This window comes from Melospiza melodia, chromosome 21 (genome assembly GCF_035770615.1).
Source record: "Melospiza melodia melodia isolate bMelMel2 chromosome 21, bMelMel2.pri, whole genome shotgun sequence".
In the NCBI taxonomy this organism is placed as follows: Eukaryota; Metazoa; Chordata; class Aves; order Passeriformes; family Passerellidae; genus Melospiza; species Melospiza melodia.
The window spans coordinates 10,683,781-10,707,137 of NC_086214.1; the positions used below are offsets into that span (position 1 = coordinate 10,683,781).

General features: G+C 42.2%; 1 protein-coding gene across 5 annotated transcripts; it reads right to left on the bottom strand.

The window, feature by feature from the left end:
* Positions 1-480: 480 nt before the first annotated feature.
* SLC6A4 (solute carrier family 6 member 4) lies at positions 481-22,631 on the bottom strand. Of its 5 annotated transcripts, none has more exons than XM_063174217.1 (15): positions 22,166-22,631; positions 20,966-21,116; positions 13,618-14,210; positions 12,799-12,933; positions 11,976-12,195; positions 11,443-11,581; positions 10,941-11,075; positions 9,156-9,259; positions 8,342-8,469; positions 7,942-8,054; positions 7,130-7,261; positions 6,045-6,144; positions 5,594-5,694; positions 4,125-4,292; positions 481-3,461 (listed from the first exon to the last, which is right to left on the bottom strand). In XM_063174217.1, exons 3-15 carry the CDS (start codon positions 14,069-14,071, stop codon positions 3,387-3,389), a joined length of 2,004 nt encoding a protein of 667 aa, XP_063030287.1. In that variant the 5' UTR covers positions 14,072-14,210; positions 20,966-21,116; positions 22,166-22,631; the 3' UTR covers positions 481-3,386. The 5 variants fall into 5 exon arrangements, with proteins under 5 accessions (XP_063030287.1, XP_063030288.1, XP_063030290.1 ...); XM_063174218.1 differs by lacking the exon at positions 22,166-22,631 and adding an exon at positions 16,875-16,940 and having other exon boundaries at positions 20,966-21,297; XM_063174220.1 differs by lacking the exon at positions 22,166-22,631 and having other exon boundaries at positions 4,210-4,292; positions 20,966-21,297.
* Between the last annotated feature and the right edge of the window lie 726 nt (positions 22,632-23,357).

Below are 23,357 nucleotides of genomic sequence, written 5' to 3' on the forward strand. Positions count from 1 at the left end.
ATGTCTGACAGTGGTCATAGCTTTTAGAATACATTTTCAACACTTTTATAATTGTTTCTTTGTTTTGTTGTAAGCTTATCACTTTTATGCTAGAGTAAGTTGTACTTCTATATTTAGAAAAAAAGATTTTGAGATTGGTGTTTCCCAAATGATTTTTTCAGCAGACTGAGAATGATACAAAGTGTGAGTAAAATTAAATGCAAAAGCAGCCACTTTATAAAGGCTTGGAATGGGTTTTATATGTCAGCTAATCAAGTAGTTAAGCACATACTCCAGTGTGGAACAGTTTGGTTTTCTGTTCTGTATAAACAACTGTAATGAGCTTTGGTTCTTCTGTTGGAATGCAGGGGTCAAACACTGAGGGAAATCCTCTGCTTTTTGTCAGAGGCCTTGCTGGACTAGATATTCTGCTGTTACTTAGAATTGAGATTTTTATCTTTGCTCTTCCCAGAAGAGAGAGGCACAAGAGACATCTGCAGATGGTTTATGAATATTAAATTTATTACAGTAACAGTTTACAGTACAAGGCACATACTGATGACTTACAATCAGCTTGCAACACTTGTAACTAAACAGCTGCATAAATTAATACAGGTGCATCATGTACAAGTTGGAGGGAATGCTTAGTTCTGTACAGCTAAAACTCCAGTTGAATTCTCTTTAAAAGACAAAGATGGTCCTAATTTACCATTTTCATGACTCCCTTTTCACTATTCAGAACAGAGGGTAGGATATACTCATGGTAGATGGAAGGTGAGCTGAAGAGAAGGAATTTTTTTGCCTCAAAACACTTTGTAACTGCAGTGCAGTTCATTTGGTATCAATAGAAGTAGTTTTTGTACAAAACCAGTGTTTAAGGTATGGCTGCTTGCTGAGCTACCTGATAAATATTGTTTGCTTTACATGTTATCAGATGGGTATGTTAAAAAAAAAAAAGAATTGTATAAATGAATCAATTTCTCAATATTTCAACCACTCAGCTAAATAGAAATACTAAAAAATGAACTTACCATAATAAGGTATTTGAACCAGTACAGCATGTAACAAAAAAGTAATGAGGACTAAACTGCCTTTCAAGTTCAGCATTTATAGCATGAAAACATGGATGTATTTTATCTTTGTATTATTCAGGAAGGGAAAAGCCTTTTTAATCTACATTGCTTTTTGTATCTTCAAATAGTTCTAAGAGTTTTCATCCTCTCTCAGTATCTCGGGACTCAGAGCACATTGGTCTCACATTTCAGCTGTTGCAGGGCTTGTGTTACTATCAGGGCTTCCTGGCTGACTTAATTCACTGGAAAATGTGATATTTCTTGGGAAATCTCTCTGAAACCTCCCAGCAAGCCAGTGTCTGTCCTGTGTCTTAAAGTTACAAATTTTTTTGTTAGCTGAACCCTGTCTGAAGAGGAAAGAAACGGGGTAGGGTTTTGTCCTTTATTTTCCACACTTTGCTGTTGGATGTGTGCAAATACCTCATTCGTCTTACACTGACATTTTATGTGTGTTTTTTCAGTTAATGAGCTCAGAAAATTTAACTCTTGGAAGTGGGTTTCAAATGCACTTGAGGCAGAAGCTACAAAACTTTCACATGAGTAACTGTCCAGTAAGACAGATTTATTGTGTTTTTCTAGTGGCAATTAAAGAACATATTCCCTTTTTAAAAGTAGTTCAGAAGTCTAGTTCTGGAAGAACAGTCCTTGTCCCTCTTCAGTTATTTCTTCATTGGAAGTTAGGATTGAGACTTAGATGAGCTCAAAGTCATTATCCAGAGTGGAAGAGGAAGTGAAGAGACCTTTCTCCAGGTACACAGAGGGGGGAAACTTTGGCAGAGGTGGTGGAAATGTTTTCAGAACACAAACACAGCATCCCTGCTTGCCTCTCACCTGGCAAGTGCTTCATACCCAGGCCAGCTCCCACAGGTTCCTTGATGCCCCTGCTCTGGCTGCACAGGGAACCTTGGCAACTTTAGCAAAGGGATACAAAAGAGACTTTTATCCTCTATTTTATTTTACTTTTGTCATAGTCTGTGTGCCAGAGTAAAAATACAGTGCAGGTTTGTACAGAAAGGATGCTTTCCTGGGTTTGCCTGCACTCCCACTGCAGCACAACTCGTGTCCTGCAGGGGCCAGGGCAGCTGCATTTGGGGAGCACCTCTGTGCATGCCATGTCAAGAGCTTTGGATGGACATGGGGGTAATTTGTGTGTCAGTGCCTTGAAATTTAATATAAATATTCTGATGAGAATCAATCCTGCTGAACTCTACTCAGCTTCTTGCTAAGAAAAAAAATTCCTCTCTTCTTTCTTCTTCAGCTTTAAAACCCAATGCAGTCACATCAGAATATGAGCTACTAACCCTTCAGAGTAGGTTTGGATTGTTGTAAATGTACTTTTGTCAACCAGCCAAAAGGATTATTCTAAATTTAACTTCTGTACTAGGAAAGAGGAGGAAAACCCCACAGGCTGGCTCCAGCAAATTTTAGGTGTGAAATTAACTGTTAAAAAAATTGAAGTGAAACAGAGAAAGAGATCTTTAAGATTGTACTTTTTGGCATCAGAACTCAAAAAGATTCATTGTTGGTCTTTAGTTTCTGTAGCTCTGCCAGGACAATGATTGGTTATGGAAACAGTACAGTAAGTGCTGGCAGCTTAAGTGGCTTGTCAAGTAACTCATGATGAGTTTTTGTGGCTTGATTGGGTCTAAAGGAAAGTGAAGCCTCGAACATCACAAAAAATTATTTTTTAAATTTTTTTATGCAAGAAACAATAGAAATTGTTACCACCTACAAACCAGAGGAAGTCAACGTGAGGCCGGTGCTACCAGCTGTGTGTGCTGATGTGTGCAGAGCTGTGCTGCTCAGCATTTTTCCTCTCCCTCTGTCTACGCCACCACAAACCTAGGGAACTTCCTAATTTTGTTTTCCTAGTGTATAAACCCCTGCGTTACTCGAGTAATGTATGGCTATCAGAAATATTTGTGCATTTTCCCACGCAGTTGAAGCAAGTAGAGAACCTTAGAAGCGAATACGACACTGCCCGGTACGAACGATCACACGGAGGGAGGAGCTACAGGAGCACTGCCACACACTGGGGGTCTACACCTACTCCTGCCGTGCCTTGCTCGTCCTGGAGGGGCTGCTGCAGGCGCTCGGTGCCGCTCCCGGAGCAGGGATGTTCCCTCGTGCTCCTCAGTGAGTGCTCAGTTCAGTGCATGTCCTTGAATTGCTTGGATCAATGTGCTGGAGGCATCACCTTTCCCACTGGTGCCTGTGGTGCAGCCTCCCTGGAAAACTCTGTTTGTTGTCTCAGCTGGAAAGGAGGTTCTTTGGGGGAAGAGGGGGGAAAAGTGACATTTTGTGCTCCTCTTCCTCCCCCAGAACCAGGGCAGCTTATACTGCGTTCATGCGGATGTCTCCAAAGGGAATTTCTGTGGCTGTTTCTGGAGTGATGCTTTTCAGAATACGCTGTTGGAAAGAAATCAGAAATGGATTGATTTTAGAGGCAGTGCAAATCATGTCAGCCATTTAGGAAGATATTAATAATAAAGTATGACTTTAAGTTACACCTCTTGAGCTACTTAGGAGTGTTGCAAGCCTCTGTTAGCACTATGGAGATGGAAAGTGCTATAGAAGTACACAGCAGGATTTTTAAAATTATTTGTAACATAATTGGAATCAAAGCTTGACAGATCATATTAATGCTTTAGGACTTTGCAGTTTACTTGGGTACCCTGAGCCTACTAAATATTTTCTTATGAACTGGTATTTATTTAAACTTAGAAGAAATCCCAGTATTGTCATTACAGATTTATGGCAGAGAAATCTTACTAAATGTGTGAAAGAAAAACAAGCTTTTCTTACAGATACACCCCAGGAAACCAGCCTTTCACTGCCTCATTTGCTTGACTGGGGGATTTTGAGTGTCTGGGGTGAATTTTAGGAAGACTCTCCAGTTCATCAGAGCTTAAAAAACTACTTGATGTAATATTTTATAAGAATTGTCAGCAGCCTCAGCAAGAACTGGGGAGATTTGTGAGAATCTGGGAACAGAACAGCCAGTCATGATATTTTTTTAGGGATCACCTCCTTCCTAACAGTGAAACAGAAGCAAGAGAGCATCAGGGATACCTCCTTGAGTGTCCCTGGGGTGATGACCAAGCGATAGATCATGTAGATGGGAATGAAGATGATGGAGGAGGTTCCTATGCAGTACCCCACAACTGTGGTCCAGTAGGGATAATCATAATCAAAGAGCCTCAGCTCAGGAGGGCTGGACAGAAAGCTGCAAGTGACAAACTGAAAGAGAAAAAGGGCAAAGTGTGAATATGTGGATTTTCATGGCACGCACTTCGGGGAACTCTGTTGACACTGAAAAAGAATCCTAAATTACATGAGTGTAGATTTAAAACAAATCAACAACAAATCATGAAACAAACACCAAGAGGATCCTTCCCAAAACAGATGCTCTCCACTCTACACTGCTCTCTGTCAGAACAGGAAAAGGAAAAAAGTCAGCTCAGTTACTGCTGTTGGATCATCTTCCTGAGCATATCATTCAGGACTGAAAAATTCCTTAGGAAACAACAAACACTTTTAGTTGAATACTACAGGAATAATATTTGTGACTGTCCCAGGAAGGGTCTCTGACTATTTTTTTTCCAGAGTATCATCAGAAGCTCAGGATTTACCAGCAAAACTTCCATACAGAAATGACATCCTGTATCCTGAGCTTTCCTTATTTTAGGTGGGTTTCCACAGGAAATACAAATAGCTCTGCCTGGTAACCACATCCCCAGAGCTCTGTGCCTCTCAATTTTGCTGGTTTAGGATTACAAAGAGGACAGAAATTTAAAAATTACTGTGGTGACATTTAAATTTGTAGATTTCTCTTTCTAGGGGTAATAAAATCAAGGTCTGTTAATTATGCCTTGATCATTATAAGTGTTTTGAATTCACTCTGTAGGTGTTAAATCTACATTCTGTGCTTCATAAACTCCATCTTGACCTGCTGTGCTCCCACTAAGGTCAGTCAGAATAAAAGATAGCATGGACTAATTTTGAATCAGGAAATGAACACTTTATGTTCAAATGTTATTAATAACACTGCCAAGCCAAACACTGGGACAGTATTTCCAATTCTGAACTATAGATTTATAATGGTTCCAATTAACTGCTGGAAATTTAAAGTGGAATATTCTAAAGTTGTCCATCAGCAGTTGCTGAGACAGTGTATTTACTTATCTTGGTTTTCCTCCTCTGACAGTATGTTTCATCAGCTTTTATTGCTACATTTTGCTGAGGTAAACATAAGGCAGCAAAACAAAGTAAATTTGTTTAGCAGAGGGCAGCGGGGGAGTTATTCAGAATCCAGACTTATTCAGCTAATTCTACTATAAAAATTCTTAAAACTGTGATTTGGTACAAAGACCTTGCAGCATGGTATTGGGTGTTTTACTAATTGAGCCTTTTTTGTTTAACAAAAATTGTTACTAAAGAACTTCAGGAGAGAATTCTGGAATTAAGCTTTTAGAATGAGCTGCATTGTTCAGTGGTGATTTTCTTGGTGCTGGAAAGAAAAAGCTCTAAAGAAAACTCACCAGAAGGAAAAGTGGACTAATTGCAACCCAGCAAACTCGCCAGTACCAGCCTGGGGCAGAGCCCAGCATTTCTTTCACATCGTGGCAAAACTGGGTGATGCCTGTGGACACAAGTGGGAGGAGAGGGATGACAGCAGATCTAAGATTTTCTTAAGTGGATACTCAACACTTTCTTATGCCCAGCAAGTAAATTCAGAATCTATCCCAGAAGACTATTTTGTTCCTATAACTCTTAATTTTACTAAATCTTTAATTATGCTGAATTACACCTCCTGTTACTTTTAGCTATCAGAGAGCAATTAACACTAATTCTCACTGCCTTAGTTATCAGTGAGGCTGTGAAAAGCTTTTGCAAACTTTTTTCTGGGGATTGGGTGATGTTGTCTGCAGAAGCTGAGGCCATGCTGAGCTGCAGGAGCTCAGGAGTTTGGGGTGGGGTGTTTGGAGGTACCATAGAACCAGGACACAGCCACTGCCTCCAGGAACACGACGGTCAGGACAGCTGGACCCGTGGCATATTCCTCAAACAGCTTCACCACATATGCTCCTCCCTGGAAAAGAGACCAAGCTGTCAGTGTGCCCAGGATGCTGCCCTGCTGCTGCTGGAGCTGAATGTTCACAAGTGGGGAATTCACCCAGATCTGTCACTTGGTGGCTGTTCCTGCCAGGGAAACCCTGGTGAGCTGCTCACCCTCTGTGGCCACCCCTCACCCGGGGGCTGCCATGAAGAGAAGCTAAAATCTAATGGCACTTCTGGCTGGGTTTTAGTGAAAAAAGGGGATTTTACAGCATGGCTTTGTGCATGCCCTCCTCTCCACCAGGGGTCATGGCTACTGAACAGCAAATAAATAAAGTGTTGCTTTGCTTTCTTTCTGTTTGGGATCAGAACCACGAAGGAGGAGACCTCTTGCAGAGGAACTCTGCATCCTTGTACAGCAAACACTTCATATAAGAAGGAAGTTACACATAAATGAGCAAGTGGAGTGAAACATGACAGGAAAGCCAAGTATTTCTTTCTATTTCCCTTGTGATCATTACACTCATTATTCAAAAATTGCTTGTTGTGGGAATGAAATCCACAAGCCCCATGGGAACAATTTGATGTGACTAATGGTGATTTCTGCCTTGAAACAATGAGGAAGATCCAGGAAATTCATTACTAGATCTTTTTTTAAATTCAAAATACATTTGACACATTGTGAAGATTATAATAACTATTCATGTCATTTTTAAACACAGAGCTTTTGGGAATAAGAAATAAACCACATAAAAATGTGGCTGGTTGTCTGCTGACTGATGAGCAGCACCATTTATGATCTATAGCACATAATGAATTGCAGTATGATCATTTTGCAACATATTTCCTAGTGAAATCTAATTTCACATTTATTCCAAGTAATGAATTTCTAATGCATAGAGAAAACAGCCTGGAGGTTCAATCTGATTTCTTGAAACTCTCTTCAAAAAATTACTGCCCTCTCCAAGGTGTCATTGGCAGGAAGCTGCCAGTGAGGGAGGCTGAAGTGAAATACTCACAAATGTCAGGGTTGCCAGCGACCCCAAAAAGCAAAGGATGGTCAGACCAAGGACAAACAATTCCCTGCGTTTGCCCCAGACGTGGGGGAATTCATCCAGGACTCCAGTAATCACTCCCTCTAGTCCTGCAAACTGAAAAGCATGGAAAAGTCACTGGGAAATAGAGGGCAGTGTTACCTGTTTTAAAGTATGCTTGAGTGCTTAAAGGAACATTGAAACATTGGTGCTTTATTCTGCTCTAGAGTTGGGGTGGGGTTTTAGACAAGTCTTTCCTCCTAACTTTTTAAAACTCTTTAGGGTGGGGATTTAGTGTTCAGGTGTCTGTGGGGATGCACTGTCATCCAAAGGCACCAGGATGTGGAGAAATGAGAGGTGGCTCAGTAGCACCAAGACTGAAATCAGCTGAGTTCAGCCCTGCTGGAAGAAGCTGATTCTCCACCTGTAAAACCAGACTCACGTGACAATTTTTTAGCGTATCTCCAGTTCCCACCTTTTAAATCCAAATTATGTGAAAAAATTCCAGATTTTCCTAATTGCTTTGTAAGTTTACAAGCAAGAAAGGAGACTGGATGGCTGCATTCAATTAGGAATGTATAAATCAATTTGCTTGTATTTCAGAGTCTTAATTGTCACAGCATGACAGTGACAAATAATTGATTATATTCAAACCTATTCACATAAAAATTGGAGTAACAGTTGCTGTCTTACAGAAGGCACCTGGCACTGCAAACCCCTCAGTGGCAGTGCAGTGTTTGTAATTCTGTTTCTGTGGTGCCTCAGGGGGCCAGGCTGTGACCCTGCTGGCCACTCACCGTGCTGTCCAGGCCCAGAGTGAGAAGCATGAGGAAGAAGATGATGGCAAAGAAGGTGGAAGCTGGCATGTTTGCAATGGCCTCTGCGTAGGTGATGAAGAGCAGGCTGGGTCCTGGAGCAGAGATGGGATCACTGTCAGGACATGGTGTCTCCCAGGGGAGAACTTCTACCCCCAGGCTGCTTTGCCATGCCTGTGAAACTGCAAATCTGAAATCTGCCTTTTATATGTGATATTTATAGGCTATTTTTTTTTAGCTGTAACAGTGCCCAATAAAGTCAGCATCCTGAATAATATATTAAATATTTCTCATCTCTTGGGCTGCTCCCGATCTAGAAGTACATATACAAATATATTCTATCTTAGAAGCAGTTTGAGATGTGTATGAAATGTTTACCTACCAGTGTCTTTGGCAACCTCTGAGACATCTTCATTCCTCATCTCAGCCATGTAGCCCAGCACGGTGAAGATGACAAACCCAGACACAAAGCTGGTCAGGCAGTTCACGGTGCTGGTGACCAGAGCATCTCTGCAACAGAAGACCTAACTCTCATCAGGGACCTGACTCATCTGCACCTGCTAGAAAGGGTTTACAACCTCTTGGTTTACAATCTAGACACACTCCTAGAAAAACTAGGGGAATACAAGGAAAAAATGAGCAGCAGATTTGAAAGACAGAGGAAAAAACCCCAACAACCCATGACTACTTTTTCTTCTCAAATCCACACAGGTGCAGTAACATCAGTCTGCCACTGGATTGAATGGTGGCTGCATCCTGCTGTTTTAAAAGAATAGGAATTACTACATGAATATTAAAAAAATGAGAATTTTATTTTAGAATATAGAAATAGATTTTTTTCAGGTAACAAGGAAAAAACATAAATTGCCTGTCTGCTTGAGACAATGAAGTTATTTTTTAACTGACTACTGAGATTAAGTAACTACAATGTGATGGTTTGGCAGGGGTTTAGTCCATTTTGTTGTGTCAGGTTTCTACATTTTAGACCTCTTGCTGTAAAATTAGTAAAAATCATCTTACTTTAAGTGGGCAACAGAGGAGAAATGCTTGAGATTGCAGGTTCTCTGTTACTTCTGATTTCTATGTACACAGGTCTGACAATTTAGTGCCTTTCACCAACACCCTGTTTCTTTTTCATAAATACCCACAGTTATATTTTTAAACTCAATTTTACTTATAGAATAAGGTAGACTCACTGGTAGCAGTTGTTGTGGAATTTGTTGTAGCTGGAATAAGCCAACAGGACCCCAAAACCTGGTCCCAGGGAGAAAAAAATCTGAGCTGCTGCATCCACCCAAACCTGAAAAATATTGAAGGCCAAGAAGAAAAAAGCCATGAAACAGATTGAATGAGTTTGGCATTTTCAGAATATCACTTAGGTCTACAAAAGGGCATTTCACTTGTCTGCCTATGTCCTAGTCCTGGTCTAACAGACACTCTGTTGAGAGAGCTGTTGAAATATGAATGTTTGTTTGTAGAGCTGTTGTGGCTGTTGCACTGCTGACAGCATCTTAGATTAATTCAGTCAATTGCCTGTAATCAATTTAACACAAGTTTTGCAGTGTATGGAGAACTTTATACCCATGATTTTGAAGTCTTCCAAATCTTCCTCCAAACTCTGTGTGTTATGGAATAGCTCTGTGCTTGGCAATGTGTCCTCCAGGCTATGTAGACTTTTCCTGGATTTATGGAAATCCATTTGGCTGTGTGGATGCAGTTCTGGTTCTTGGGGCTCAATTCAGCTTTGTTGTAGCTGTGACAGATGCAAGTGTGATGATCTTGTTATGAAAAGCTTGTTGTACTTGAAAAGTGGCCACAGCCCTAATGAGTAATGTTCTAAAGTACAATATCAGCTCTCTTTCTGAAGGTGAAAGTCCTCATTCATTTATTCTCTTTTGATTGAAACATGGAGTTCATTACAACTCATTTCTAATATTCTCTCCCATCGTGTGAGGCCATCCTGTATCACCCAGACAGAGCTCTGTCATCACCCAGCACACAGATTGCAATCTGCTGTCCTCACTCCAGATACATCCAATACAATATCAATGCCCTTTATTGCTTTTTCAGAAGATGTGGTTCCTTATTGGAGATGCTGCTTTATCACAGGCTGGTGTCTTTTCATTTCCTCTTCATTCAAAACTCTCCATATCAGCTGGGCAGCAGCAGACTTGCAAACATTGGAAATTTTTAATCTTTGTGTTTGTAGTATTTATTGCATTGGGGGTTTTTCCATCACTCTCCTCACCAGACGCTTTCACAGGCAGTGGAGTGAGCACAGCCTTGAGCCTGATGGATTGCTTGTCATCCACAGAGTTCAAGGCTGGATCAGACACTGGAGAGCCTGGGCTTTGTTGGTTAGCTCAGTTTGTCCTCATTCCTGCTTTCCTGTCAAATTTTGGTGGTGCATGCAGGCCTGACTGATTTATTCCTCCTCCACAGGCACTTACATGAGTTACTGGGCCAGAGTTTAGTTGGTGTCTGTGGGCTCATCTGCCAAAGCTTGTTACAGGATGGAGACAGAAGTTTCTGCTCCAGTAACCTGCACTATTTAAATAGGGGCAGCTGTGGACACTGTAGGGCTGTACTCATCCCCTTAAGCCAAAATCTGCAGCTCTACCACTTGTTAGGGTTTAATAAATTCACTTTTCTCAGTGTGACTCACAGGGGAAGGATTTGTTGCAGTGTAGGAGCACTCACATCTTCTCACTCAGTGCCAGCCTGGTCACCATTTTCCTGGTGAAAAAGTGTTTGGTCACTTGCTTTCTTCTAATCAGATCACTCATTCTGTTCAGCCACTGTATGGGAGCTCTGCCTGTAGTTCAAGCTAAACTGAGGGTAGACTCTAATCTTTAAAATTCTTTATGATTATGGAAAGAGCATGGGCTCAGGCTAAGATATTTCAGTCATGCTCTATGCATCTATGGTGATACACACACAGGCAGGCTGAAAGCAAATCTCCCTTTTATAAAGTTCTTTACCTCAGTGGCCAGGAGTTTCTGCCAGTCAGGTTTCAGGTAGTAGAGGACACCTCTCCAAGCCCCAGGCAAAGTTGCACCTCTCACGAGCAGGATGAAGAGGATGATGTAAGGGAACGTGGCAGTCACCCAAACCACCTGTGGGGGAACGTGGTGAGAGCGTTTGCCATGAGGAGAAAGGTAGCAGGGATAATAAAAGTTAGTTAATCATATAATATGTCTTAGCATTTGTAGCATCTTCACATGAGCTTCTCTGCAGGTCTGTAAAGAGGCAGTTTGCACATCTGAACCCTCTCCCTGGCAGGGTTGGTCCTGCTCAGAGAACAGTGGTGTCACTTATTTTATTTTGTTGCTTAGAGTAGCAGTCACTGTACAGCAAGTGCTCCCCAAATACCTCAGCCCATAATCCCTGTCATGAAAACAACCTGAACTGATCCCCTGGCAGTTAATTGGCTCAGGTGGAACTGCCTCAAGACAAGCTGATGTGTTGTGCTTTTGCATTCACCTTGCCAGATGTTTTGACCCCTTTCCAGATGCTGAAGTACACAATGGTGAAGATGAGCAGCAGGCAGAGGGTCAGCTGCCAGCTAATGCCCCCCAGGTCGTCCAGCCCATTGGACCTGTGCACCTGCAGAACCTGGCGGCTGCAAGAGGAAAGAGAAACACAGCAGAGATACTTTTTAAACAAATCCTTACATTAAATGTGCATTTAACAGTCCCATATCGTGATCTGAGCATTACAAGGAATCTTGAGGTCTTGTTAAGCAGCCTTCAAAGTCATGACATTTTGGATTCATTTTATTTTACTTAAAAGTTTGGTATTAACAGCACAGCAGTGATGATAAGTGACAGCAGACAGCAACTGGGAAACTCTTAAAACACCGAGTGCACCACATGCACCCTAAGCTTAGACCCCCTCCAAAAATCCAGTGATTTGAAGAGGATGCCATCAACAATCAGCCCTGCTGCCCTGAGGAAAACCTTGCTGGTGTTCCAGCAGTCTGGCTACCACCACCATCCTCACTTACATGCACTTACGTATAAAATTCTTCTGCAGGAGAGATGGAGTGCTGGGACCAGCTGACATTGTCCTTGCTGAAGTAGTTGGTGCAGTTTCCTGTGTTCCAGGGGTTTGTGCAGCTGGTCCAGGGCAGCTCCGCCGTGAAGGAGGAGATGAGGTAGTAAAAAGCCCAAGCCATGATGGTGTTGTAGTAGGAGGCTACGTAAAGATCTATGATACAGATGGCAAAGCCAATTCCTGGAGAGGCAGGAAAGAATTGCATTCAGTCAGTGTAAGTTTTAGGCACAAAAAAAGAGAAAATAATTGGTTATCACATCAACAACCATATGTCTAAGGCAGCTCTGCAGGAGGAACACACACCCTCCCAAGTGTTTACAGCATTGGCATTTCTTGTGACTTCAGAAATACTCTGATTCCAGCAAAGTATCCTTAATCAAGACAGAACATTCTTTTAAGGGATATTTTCTATGTGTTCCTAAGTTTATACAATTTAGAAATAGGCATCTTGCAGTCTCAGTAAATATATAAAGACAGGATTAGAGCTTCAGCACTGGGAACCAGACTAAGTGAGGATATAGAGCAGTTCTTTTTATTCTTTATCATTTTAGGCTTGGTCAGCCTCTCTCTAATCAATTTGAGTTGCAAAGTGTATGTGTATACAAGAGTACACACACATGTGCAGGTGTACCTGGAGTTTTAGGAAAGCTTTCTTTATAAAGCCAAAATCTTGTTTAGAACAAGTCTTACTTGGCTTTATGAGATTTTCTTTTTTTCCCCCGAAGTGCCACCTTTATAGGAAGATTTTCCAGTTATTCAGAAAGTTCCATTTCCCTTTGTTACCTTTGAATATAGGACATATTTTTCTCCAAATGGAAATACAGCCATTCCTGTGGTACTGTCCTAGTGCTAATTCCATATAGAAGAGAGGAATCCCTCCAAAGAGGGCCATGATTGTGTAAGGAATGAGGAATGCTCCTGCAAGAGAGAAAGCAGATGATTGTAACTCTTCACAGACTTCTCTTACAGCATTACCAGCACTCCATAAACAGGAGTTCCTTTTATCTCACAGGGAAAATGCATGTCCCTTCCCTAGCCAGCACACCTCTGAATTACTGTGGGGTTTCCCATGAGAGTAACTCCTCAGCAGTGTGAACAAGAAGCAACACCCAGCCCAAACTTCTCACATTTCTGCAACCCAGGATTCACTAAGACTCCACTGACTCGCACACCTGTGAGGTGGGCTACAGATAAAATTATTAATTTCTCCAATAAAATGCCTTTGTTACATCAGAGAGACGAAAGTCCTTTCTAAGATCTCCTTGATTAGATTTTAGATTTGTATTTTGTCTCTTATGTCAGTGAGTCAAAGACCCAGCCTTCCTCATGAGTTGGTTTAGACATGTTGGTTTATCAGATTTTAAAATGCTCCTTGGGAAAGGGATTGAGGTGTTGGAGTGTGGGTCTGCACCTACCTGGTTCTCAGCTTCTAGTTGTACTGTGCTAAACAGCTTTTCTGTGATTATCCTATCCCAATATTTAGGTTTTTCAGTGAATAATTTCTCCTTGATCATTTGTTACACAAGATCTTTTAAAAGCCACTAAATCATCCATTTATAAACCAAAAAATTCAGCATTAAGGAACAATAAGTGGGCACTGACCTCCTCCATTCTGGTAGCAGATATAAGGAAATCTCCACACATTTCCCAGATCCACTGCGTATCCAATGACAGAGAGGAGAAAGTCAATTTTTTTACTCCAGGTCTCCCTGTCCTCCAGCTCCATCAGCTGCTGCTGAGCCTCGGCCCCGCAGGTGGTGGACGTGGTGGTGGTGGTGGTGGTGGCTGCTGGGGCCGTGCCCTGGGCATCCTCCCCCTCTCCACTGCAGGGAGCCGAGCTCTGAACCCCTGAATAGCCATTGGAGATCTGGGCTGCCTCCCCTCTGTCCCCCTGGCTCGGGTGGCCTTTGCTGCCATCCTCCACCAGCCGCAGGGCAGATTTGGGGTTCCTGACCACAAGTCCGTTCTCTTTGCAGTCTTCTCCTTTGCTACAGTCTGAGGTGTCTTTCTTGGAAGTCAGGGGCTCTGTCTCATTGCTTGTGGTCTTTTTTTCCATCTTTGCTGAGATTTGTTCTGGTCACTTGCGGACAGGCAGCACCTCAGGGTCCCTTTGGGGTTTATCTTCCTTTATTCCCAGCACTTTTAGAATTCCTCTTCCATACTTAAATCCATCAGATTGAAGGCACAAGCACCATCTAATAAATGAGAAAGAGTTGAAAATCCATTACAAGCTTTACTGGTGCTGGTAATTTTCAAGTTACAGCCAGCAGATTCTGTGATTAAAATACAGAGGTAATTAACCATCACAGCATGCAGTGTGGATCACAGAATAGATAATCTGGGATTTTGCTCAGAGAAGGGCAGGAAGAAATCATCCTCTTTGACAGCAGAACCTGGTGTACCTGGATCACACCCTCTCAGGAGGATCTGCTGGACTTTGTGCATTCCTGGACTCCTCACACCCAGTCACAGTCCTGCTGTCTTCTGGCATCACATTCTCCTCTGAGCACTGCTGGACTCCCAGTTTGCAAACTGAGGGCAGAGCTTAGTGGGACTTTTATTGACATTTTCCCAAGTTCATCCTGCAACTCATCCACTCATCTTGTGGCAATTTCTAGATTCACCCGGTATGAAGGGAAAAGAATTCATTAAACAAATATGAGATAACTAAGGATATAAAAATTACATTTCACAACCACCTTTCTTGAGAAATCCCAGTGTCTGCTTTGTTTAGCAGCAGATGTGAAAGGCTTAAATGAAACTTTAGAAAAGTCTTTAAATCTCAGTGGTTTTGCATCAACTAACTTTTGAGGCTCAGTCAACACTGATAAGAAAAAGAAGAAGTCATAAACTTCAATTTGATTCTTCTCATTAGGAACTGACATGTGAGTCTAAAGGACAAAACTTGTCCCCGATTTTATCTGACTCCCTGGGCAAATGAAATCATCTTTCACACAGTTTGGATCTGCTGACACTGTGGTCCCAGCCCTGGGAAGGGTGGTGGGCACAGCTCCAGTGCTCCTGCCCTGGGAGGATCCCTGGCTGCTCTGCCCTCTTCTGGTGTGCTAAAAACAGAATCCAAGGGAAATAAACCATCCTGAAATAAAGTATAACACAATTAACTTTTCCTGCAGAACAAAGATAACAGAGAAGGAGTTGTGATTCTGGGAGCAGGTCATGTTTTGTTTTCTGCTGATTTGTTCAGGTAAACACCCAGCTGCCTTTACCCAAGAAAACCTTGGAACAGGAGCTGATCCCCTGGGCTGTAAATTCCCCAGGGCAGTAACCCTGCTTTATTGCTAGCAAAGAGTCACACAAGCTACACCATGCCAAGATTAAATTGTTACATCTAATTTTTCCCTTTCAAAACATTTTATCATGGTAGTAAATGTCATTGTCACATTCTAGCAGGAAAATAAGCATTATTTTACTTATTTTACTTTAACTGCAGGAAAAAACTAAAGCAGAGAAGGGATATCACTTGCTTATTTCTAGAATTTGCTGATTATCAGAGCTATGAAAACTCAGGCTTTCCCCAGCTTTCCATCTTTTGCAAAGACAGTTTGCTAAACCTTTTCTAAACATTTCTCAGTGCAAGCAGAAAGAGAAGGAAAGTTATTGAGCTGCAGAGCAAACAGGAGGATGGTTTTGAGATAAAATTCACTTGAAAATATTGCTAATAACTTTCAGAAATATTTAGTTCTTCAGGTTTACATTCTATCTCTACTCAAATACTCTCTTTTTTGTCATACAGCAAGCAGTGCATCATTAATGTGAATTCTTACAAGAGCAAGTGCTTTGCTGCTGTTAATTAATTATCCACAAAGATTGAAACATCTTCAAGTTCCAGAGAAAAACACCAGGGCAAAGAACAGGAGGTTCTCTTTTACCTGCAGGACTATAAAACCTGAATGCCTTTGGAGTCCAAAACCTTCCAAATGTCCCAAAAGAGGTTCTGGAGATGGAAACAGCCCTGGTGGCCACAGAGAAATCCAAGGGAAGGCCACAGCCAATCCTCCCCTTGTACAGAGCATGGTAAATACCAGGTGGGAATGTGGAAAAGTAACCTGAGCCCTTCTGGACTTTACACCTCTCACTCATAAATGGGAACACAGTAAAGGATGTTGATTTAACTGCATTATCTCATGGAACTGATTTTTCCATATCTGAGGCTAAACTCTCACTGTGTTTGTAAAACTCTTTATTTCTGCACATTTTTAGTGCTTTCTTTACTAAGGGGAGGTCAAGGAGTTATTGTTGATATCCAAGATTTGTGACAACCAGGATTGTTGTCCATTCAGACCTAAATTCTCCTTCTCCTGTTCTTCTGCACACCACATGGAAAAAAAAAATCACATTGTTTGAAATACTTTGGTTGAATTTTCAGTAGTTTGAGCCTCAAATATGCAAAATTACTTGTGAATGTTCAGGGGCTCCAGCTGAAATCAGAATTATTTCTTTCTGAAAAAGGAGTTCCAGCTTGTCAGCTGTCCCGGGAAATCTCTGCAGTGATGGAGTCCACGGCTGCACAGTGGAATTCACGGGGGCATAGTTGGCACATACAAGCAGAACAGTTTCAGATTATTTCATTACACCATAAAAAATTGTGGGAGACTGTACATTGTTCTTTGCTTTGCTACAAATCAAGAAAAAAAAGATTGAAGGCGCTGTGAGCACTACAAAGAGTGTAAAGAGCTGCAGAGGAAATTGGAGTGGGAAATATGCTCGTACACAGGGAAGATATCCAGGGGGAAATGACCCCAATTTTGCCCACCTCTGCCTCCATCACTTCTCTGCACAGATCCCCAATTCAGGTGAATGAATGATGGCAGCAGTGATTTTAGAAATAAGTTTATTACCTGTTTTCAATCCGAGCTGTCACAAAGGTTGCTGTTACATAACTGCACCTTGGCTTCTTATCAGGCCTAAGTAGCAGCAGGAGAAAAAGAGATAAAAGAGGGAAGACGACAGAGCCGTGTGCTTTCGTTTCCCTTTGATCTGTGCTTGGCAGACTTGGTGACTTTGCTCCTCTGGGAGCCCCGGTGCCCTGAGCTGGGGCTGTTCCCTCCAGGAGCACGTGGAAGGTGCCAGCCCTGGCAGTGTCACCTCCCTGAGCAAAGAGTGACTCAAGAGGAGTGACCCCGCAGTCCTGCACAGCTGTCCCAGCTTTGCTGAAAACATTTGGGTGATAACTGAAGACATGTGTTCCCACACGTGCTGCTGCAGCCACCCACGCAGTTCACATCAGCCAGACATTAATTAAATTATATTTATTTATCTCCCTCACGGAGATGAGCTTGAATACTGCAGGAATTAAAATCCCTGCATATTCCTTGATGCACAAATCCGGCTGTTTAGCCTGTACCAGAGCAATCCTCGAGGAGCATCCCTGGCCTGGAGCCCGGTTCAAGTTTTAGGTGTTGGAGCATCTCCTGTTTATTTCTGGAGGCTCGCAGTGACCTCTCCTGGCAGTGCGGGAATCCCTCGCCTTTCATGCTCTGCCACAGAGTAAACAACTCTTCCCAGCACCACAACAACGGGATTTTCCTGCTCTCGGCACTTTTTAAAGGAGGAATTGGCTTTTCATGTGTCTGGGAGAGCAAAGCGATGGGGCTGAGGAGCAGCAAAGAGCAGAATCAGCAAGGGAGGCAAATCCGGAGTCACCAGGAGTTCCTGAGTTTGAGTGGGGCTGCAGAGCCTTCACCCTCCCCTGTGCCTCCCATTTTAGCCCTCACAGCTGCAGAATGTATAGATTTGTACAAATATCACTTCACACCAATGAAGTTCTTATTTCATGTGCTGATTCCGTCACAGTGGGGAAGCAGCACTCGCTGGGCTGAAGGAAAACTCAGGTCCCACCTTCCCTCCCCTGCTCCTCCATCCTCCAGCCCTTCACATGCAGGCACTCGCTGGGAATTGAAGCTTTGAACCTCAGGAAGAGTCAGCCCAGGGTGTTGGCAAACAGAATGAAACCCTGGGATGATTCCTGTTAACTTGACCTAAATCTCACATTTATCACAGAGAATTTGAGATGGTTGAAGTTACAGCTGCCTGACTCACCTGACACCATGCAGCTCACCCAGGCAGTTGTGCAGAAATGGAAAGAGTCCAAGGACATTACTTTTATCTCAAATATCAAGCAAGAAGTTTGTGTGACAAGATAGAATCACTCACCCCAGGCAGGAGAGGGCTGTGCTGTTTGCCTGGACCTGTTCTCACCCCTGAGCCACAAATGAGCCAGAGAGGTTTCAGGATTTTCCTCTGAGTTTGCACAGGTCAGGAGCAACCCTTAAAGTATCACGGAATAGATGTCCCCATACTGTGAGGATTTGTTAAAAAATTTAAAATTTCAGCCAATTAAATTGCATTGCTCTCAATTATGGTGGATTTTGCCTGCTGTGTGTCATACACAAGTCATATTTAGGTTCGTAATGCTAAAAAGAATTTGGTGCCTTTTGATGTTGAATGTGCTCACTTTTACTGATTTCTTTAAAAAATGAGTACCCAGAATGTCCCTTCCTGTTAGCTCATTAGCAAGTGTGACAGTCTGTATTTCAGATTTCAAAACCTGATAGTCAAAACTGCTTGGGAGCCACAGAATAGGGGCATTAGGTGTAAAGCAGATCTAAGCTGATATCTAGACCATCCCTCCACAGCTGAAAATTGATTTATTCAGGGGAATTTTTTAGAAATTCTTTTCTAGTTTAAGAGAATCAAAATAAAGAGTGATCAAACCCCACTGAAATTAATGGTCCAGTGAATTGTAAGAGAATTGTGCCAATGATTTTAAATGTTACAAAAGTTGGGTACTTAGGCACAGCACTGTCACCTGGGAGTGTTTTAAGAGGAATCGTTGAGCACGCAGGTGACAAAATGGACAAAATATCCTTTGTGTGGATATTTGCAGGGCTCCAAGGGTCCCTCAAGTTCCTGCTGAAGCAGAGTGAGCTCAGCAAGCCCTGCTGGTGGGACAATGGCCCTGAAAGCCCTCAAAGGCTGCTTCCCAAAGAGAGGCACAAGGAGAGGTTAACTCCTGTATTCCCAGATAAGGCTGCACATGGGTGGGATGGGAAAATAATTCCTCTGAAAGCAGCACTTTGTGATGTAAAACTCCCAGTGCAGGTTTATATTTCCCCCAATCTTGTCCCTGTCTCAGTCTGAAATTAAAAACTCATCAGGACAGAGAGATTTTTACCTTTACAATTGCGTAGAGAAGACAGGCCCTGCACTGTAGTGGGAATGCTGCCAAGCTGGTGTCAGTCATGTAAAGAACAGGGAGGAGGGGAAATGCTTTTTTTTGGCTTGAGAGTGTCTGTGTGTAGTGCAAGGAAACAGATAAGCTTGGAGGGGATGATATTGCTTTTGTATTCTTCCTCCAGTTATTTATATAAACTTGAAGGAAGGGTCATAACACAGCAAGCTAAATACTAAATAAATGGAGCACCATCCCCTGGTAACAGATGATGTTTCTCTGAAGGGGATTTGTTAATGGCTATCTGCAAATTACAGCCCTGAATTCAGGCTCCAAGTTCCACTCAAGTTCTGTATGGAACATTTACCCCACAGGCAGGGCTCATTGTGTTCTGTCAGTTCTGTAAAATACAGAGCTGCAAACACACAGGCTGGGAAAAGAGTTTAAACATGGGCATCAGGAAGGAGATCAAGACACAGAATTAACATTTCTTTAGGCTGTTACTGATGAAAACTCAGCAGTTTATATTTCCATGGAGGAAAGCTGGAACAAACTTAAACACTGCACGTTTCCATGTGTGGAAATAATTTTGTGTTGTTATTAAATTCTAGTTTTGGGGCAGTTTTTCTTAATTTAACCATCTGAAATTCATCACACCCTGTCCAATTAGAAAATGGTCACAACAGCCACTTGCTATATGAGAAGTTTGAACAGTATTCTCCAAGAAAATTATGGTTAATTCACCATCAAAATCACCAGAAGATGCAGCCCAAGTGTTTGAGCCCTTCCCTGGTAAATGTCTGACAACCCACATTAAAAAATGCCACAACATTTTCAAGAATCCAAATCCATTAAATGCCTGAATCCCTTTTCCCCCAGGCTTTCTCAACATATCAAAACATGTTTTCCTTGCCTATTTATATATTCAGTTGCATTGCATTCCTTAATTAAACTCCATATTTCTTATGAACTAACCCAGCAAGCCTGTTGGTTTCAGTAAACGTGATTGACTATAAATATATGTAGGACATACACTTCAGATTTATTACTTGCAATAAATCTGTCCCATTGAGTTCAATAATTTACTGTGCTGGAACCATTTACCTTTTAAAATATAACAATATAGTTAATAAAGCTCACTTCACCCTTTCAGAATAAATAACAGCCCAAATTGCCTATTTTTTTCTTCTTTTTCCTTCAGATTCTGCTGTTTTCCTTCATTTTTCCTTATAGATTAATGCTTTTTTGTAAGCTTTAAATAACTTTACATCTGTAATGCAGTTATGTGGACTGCCAAAACTCTGAAGTTTAGATTGTCAGAACATGTTCTGCTACAGGCATTTGACTCCCAACATTCATAACTGCTGGACAAGTGCCTGAACACGACAGAGCAGAGCATGGAACAGCAGGAAAGAAATAAAAGGCACTAAAAGTTTTAAAAACTCAAGGAAAACTCAAACTAAAATCAATGTATCTCTGTTTGCCCCCAAAGCTTTGTTAGATGAAAAATGTTTTAGAAATTGTCAAAGCCCTCAAAGCTGATTTAAAAACAAACAAAACCCAGAGTACAGATTTTAGCCTGTCACTCGTATTTCAGATTTTATAACTGAAACGCAACGAGGAGGGAAAGTTAATGAAACTCTGCGGCTGCTGCAGGGGGGCAGCTCTGAGGAGCAGCTCTCTCTGTGCCTGCCTGAATTTCATAAAAGTGTAAAAGTGCCTGAGCCGTGGCTGTGTAAAGACAAAATGATTCAGTACCTGTGTGCGGGGTGGGTCCCAAGCGCTGCCCTGGCGGAGATCCGAGCTCGAGTCCCCTTCAGCCACATTTACCTCAGCCTGTGGCCACCTCAGCATCCTGGGCAGCTTTTTGTACACCAGTCCCCCTCACATGGTCTGATTGCCAGATAATCTGCTGCCAAAGAGCTCTTTAAGAATTTTTGCGTCACTTTAGTCAAATAAACTTTATGTTTCACCAGGGCTGCAGCTCAGTTTTCCTCCTAGAGGTGGGTGGCTACATTTGCCTGCTCTGATCTGTTCTGGCAAGCAGGATCCAATGAAGGCAGAGGCAGAAGGAAGGGGAGCTTTCCTGGGAAGGGACAGCTTTGCTGGGTGTAGTTATAAATATAATTAACAGGATGGACACAACGAAGTTTTGAGGGAGTCAGTGAATTAGAAATTTGTGTAGATTACAGGGGGGTAGGAAGGACGGGGATATTATCACAATAAAAGGGCTTGAAAAGAATAATTTCAATTCTCTTAAATTCTTGAAAAGAATAGTTTCTTTTCAATAATCCTGAATAGCTGCATTATTTTAATAAAGAAATAAGGTTTAGTTTGATTTTAAAGCTTGAAGCACAAATTCTTTACAAGCATTCTGCTGCCTCAATAAGCTCAACAAGTAATTTCCTTTTTTCCTACCACTACTTCAAATACCTCACTCCACTTCTAACACTTTTTTTTTCTCCAGTGTTTTTCATCCAGGATTTCTTCATTCCTGCACTCCACGACTTGTTTATAAAAGTTCATAATCACAGGTCAATGCCATAGGTTAGGTGGCAGATTTAGGGGAAAAAAAAAGGTGGGAAAGCAGAATAGGGGCAACAAGTAAGAGTAGCTGATTATTGGAGCAGCAGCAGCTTTGCTGTAAGCAGTTGCCAGTTTTCAGAGACTTCTTCCAAACAATTGAAAATAAAATAAACTGGAAACTGAAGAGCTGCAATTGGCACTTTGCTGTCCCCGGTCCCCGGCGGAGCTGTGGGCAGGCAGGGCGAGGCTCCTGCACCATCTCAAGGAGAGCTCGGGCACTGCAGCTCCGCACACGGGAACGCGCTGGGATCAGCTTTGTTTCCCATTTACCGCCCTGGGCACTGTCTTAAGGCCGTTTCGTTAAATTGAGTTTTCCCCCCTTCACTTGCTGTAGAAATTCATTGATCTTTTCGTGCAAACAGCAGCACTCACCTCCTGTCTGCCGGGCTGGATTTCCCTCCTGTGTCCTGCTTTCCAAAATCATCAGGATTGGTGCTCGCCTCCCTTGGCTGCAGGCAGGAAAACCCCCCCAGTTCGTGTCCTTGCCTCTGATATTCCTCCTCTGTTTTGTGCTATTCCAGACGGGTTGCAAGGACAGATCCTGCCATGCCTCACCCAGCAAACCTTTCTGGAGGTCACAGCACAGAGTTTAATGTGCAAATATCCAGCTGTGGGTCAGACCCCAGGCTCTGGAGAGCAGAATTTTTCTTTCTTGAGAGGATGGGTGGCACAAGGAGTCTGCACCTTTACTTTCCAAACAGATTTCCAGCTCACCACTGCTGGGAGACTGGAAGGGGTTTTCCAAATTCACTTTTTCCATCTGCTTACAAGAAATGAATTCTCTCTGCTGAAAGCCCTTCTGCTCATTGCATAATTATATCTTGGGTTTTAAAAAATTTTAGAGGGATTGTAACCTTTGCCTGATGTTTTTCTCCATCTCAGTCTCTGCTCAGAGTAGGTTTTTTATGCCTTACCCAGGCCTTTTGGTTCAGGTGTTTTTTTCATTATCTTCAGCAGCAGTTATTTGGTTTGGTTTTGTTGTGTTGGGTTTTTTTGTTTTGAATTTCTTGCCAAACAGTCTGGAGCCTTTGGGACATAATAGAAATAACAGACTGGGGATGTCAGGCAAAACCCCTTAACCTTGTAACACCTTATTTATCTCATAAGTGAAAAACTTTCAGGGGCTGTAACTGAGCCAGATCCGGACTCTCATGAAATCTGGGCATTGTTGGTTGAAATTCTGATGATTTAGAGAAAGTATAAAAAAAAAAGAGAAAGAAAATGGACTTTACACAAGACACACAGATAAAGCAGCTGCAGATTCCAGCACAAGGATGGGAATCATCATTTAAATGACCTCATAAAAGTAGTACCAACTGTTCTGTGAGATCAGCAATGGCTCTGCAAGTGACTCTGATTCACTGCCAATAAAAGGGTTGGAACAATTTTCCAAATAACACAGACCAAACAAATCCTGCAATATTTGTTTGTTCATATCTTTCCTTAGTTAGCAATCAGACTGCATTTAGAAGCTATTACAATTGGCTTTGGGATAAAAGAAATTCTGATTGCCCTTTCCTGCTATTTTCCACACTGCTGGGATGCACATCTGGCAGTGAGATGA

Excerpts from the sequence above, each read along its gene's own strand:
- SLC6A4 (XM_063174217.1), bottom strand. The coding sequence starts at position 14,071 with ATGGAAAAAAAGACCACAAGCAATGAGACAGAGCCCCTGACTTCCAAG. Across the intron at positions 12,934-13,617 it reads CTGCTACCAGAATGGAGGAG|GAGCATTCCTCATTCCTTAC; the intron begins GTCAGTGCCCAC and ends TCTCTCTTGCAG. Across the intron at positions 6,145-7,129 it reads CGCTGGCAACCCTGACATTT|GGAGGAGCATATGTGGTGAA; the intron begins GTGAGTATTTCA and ends TCTCTTTTCCAG.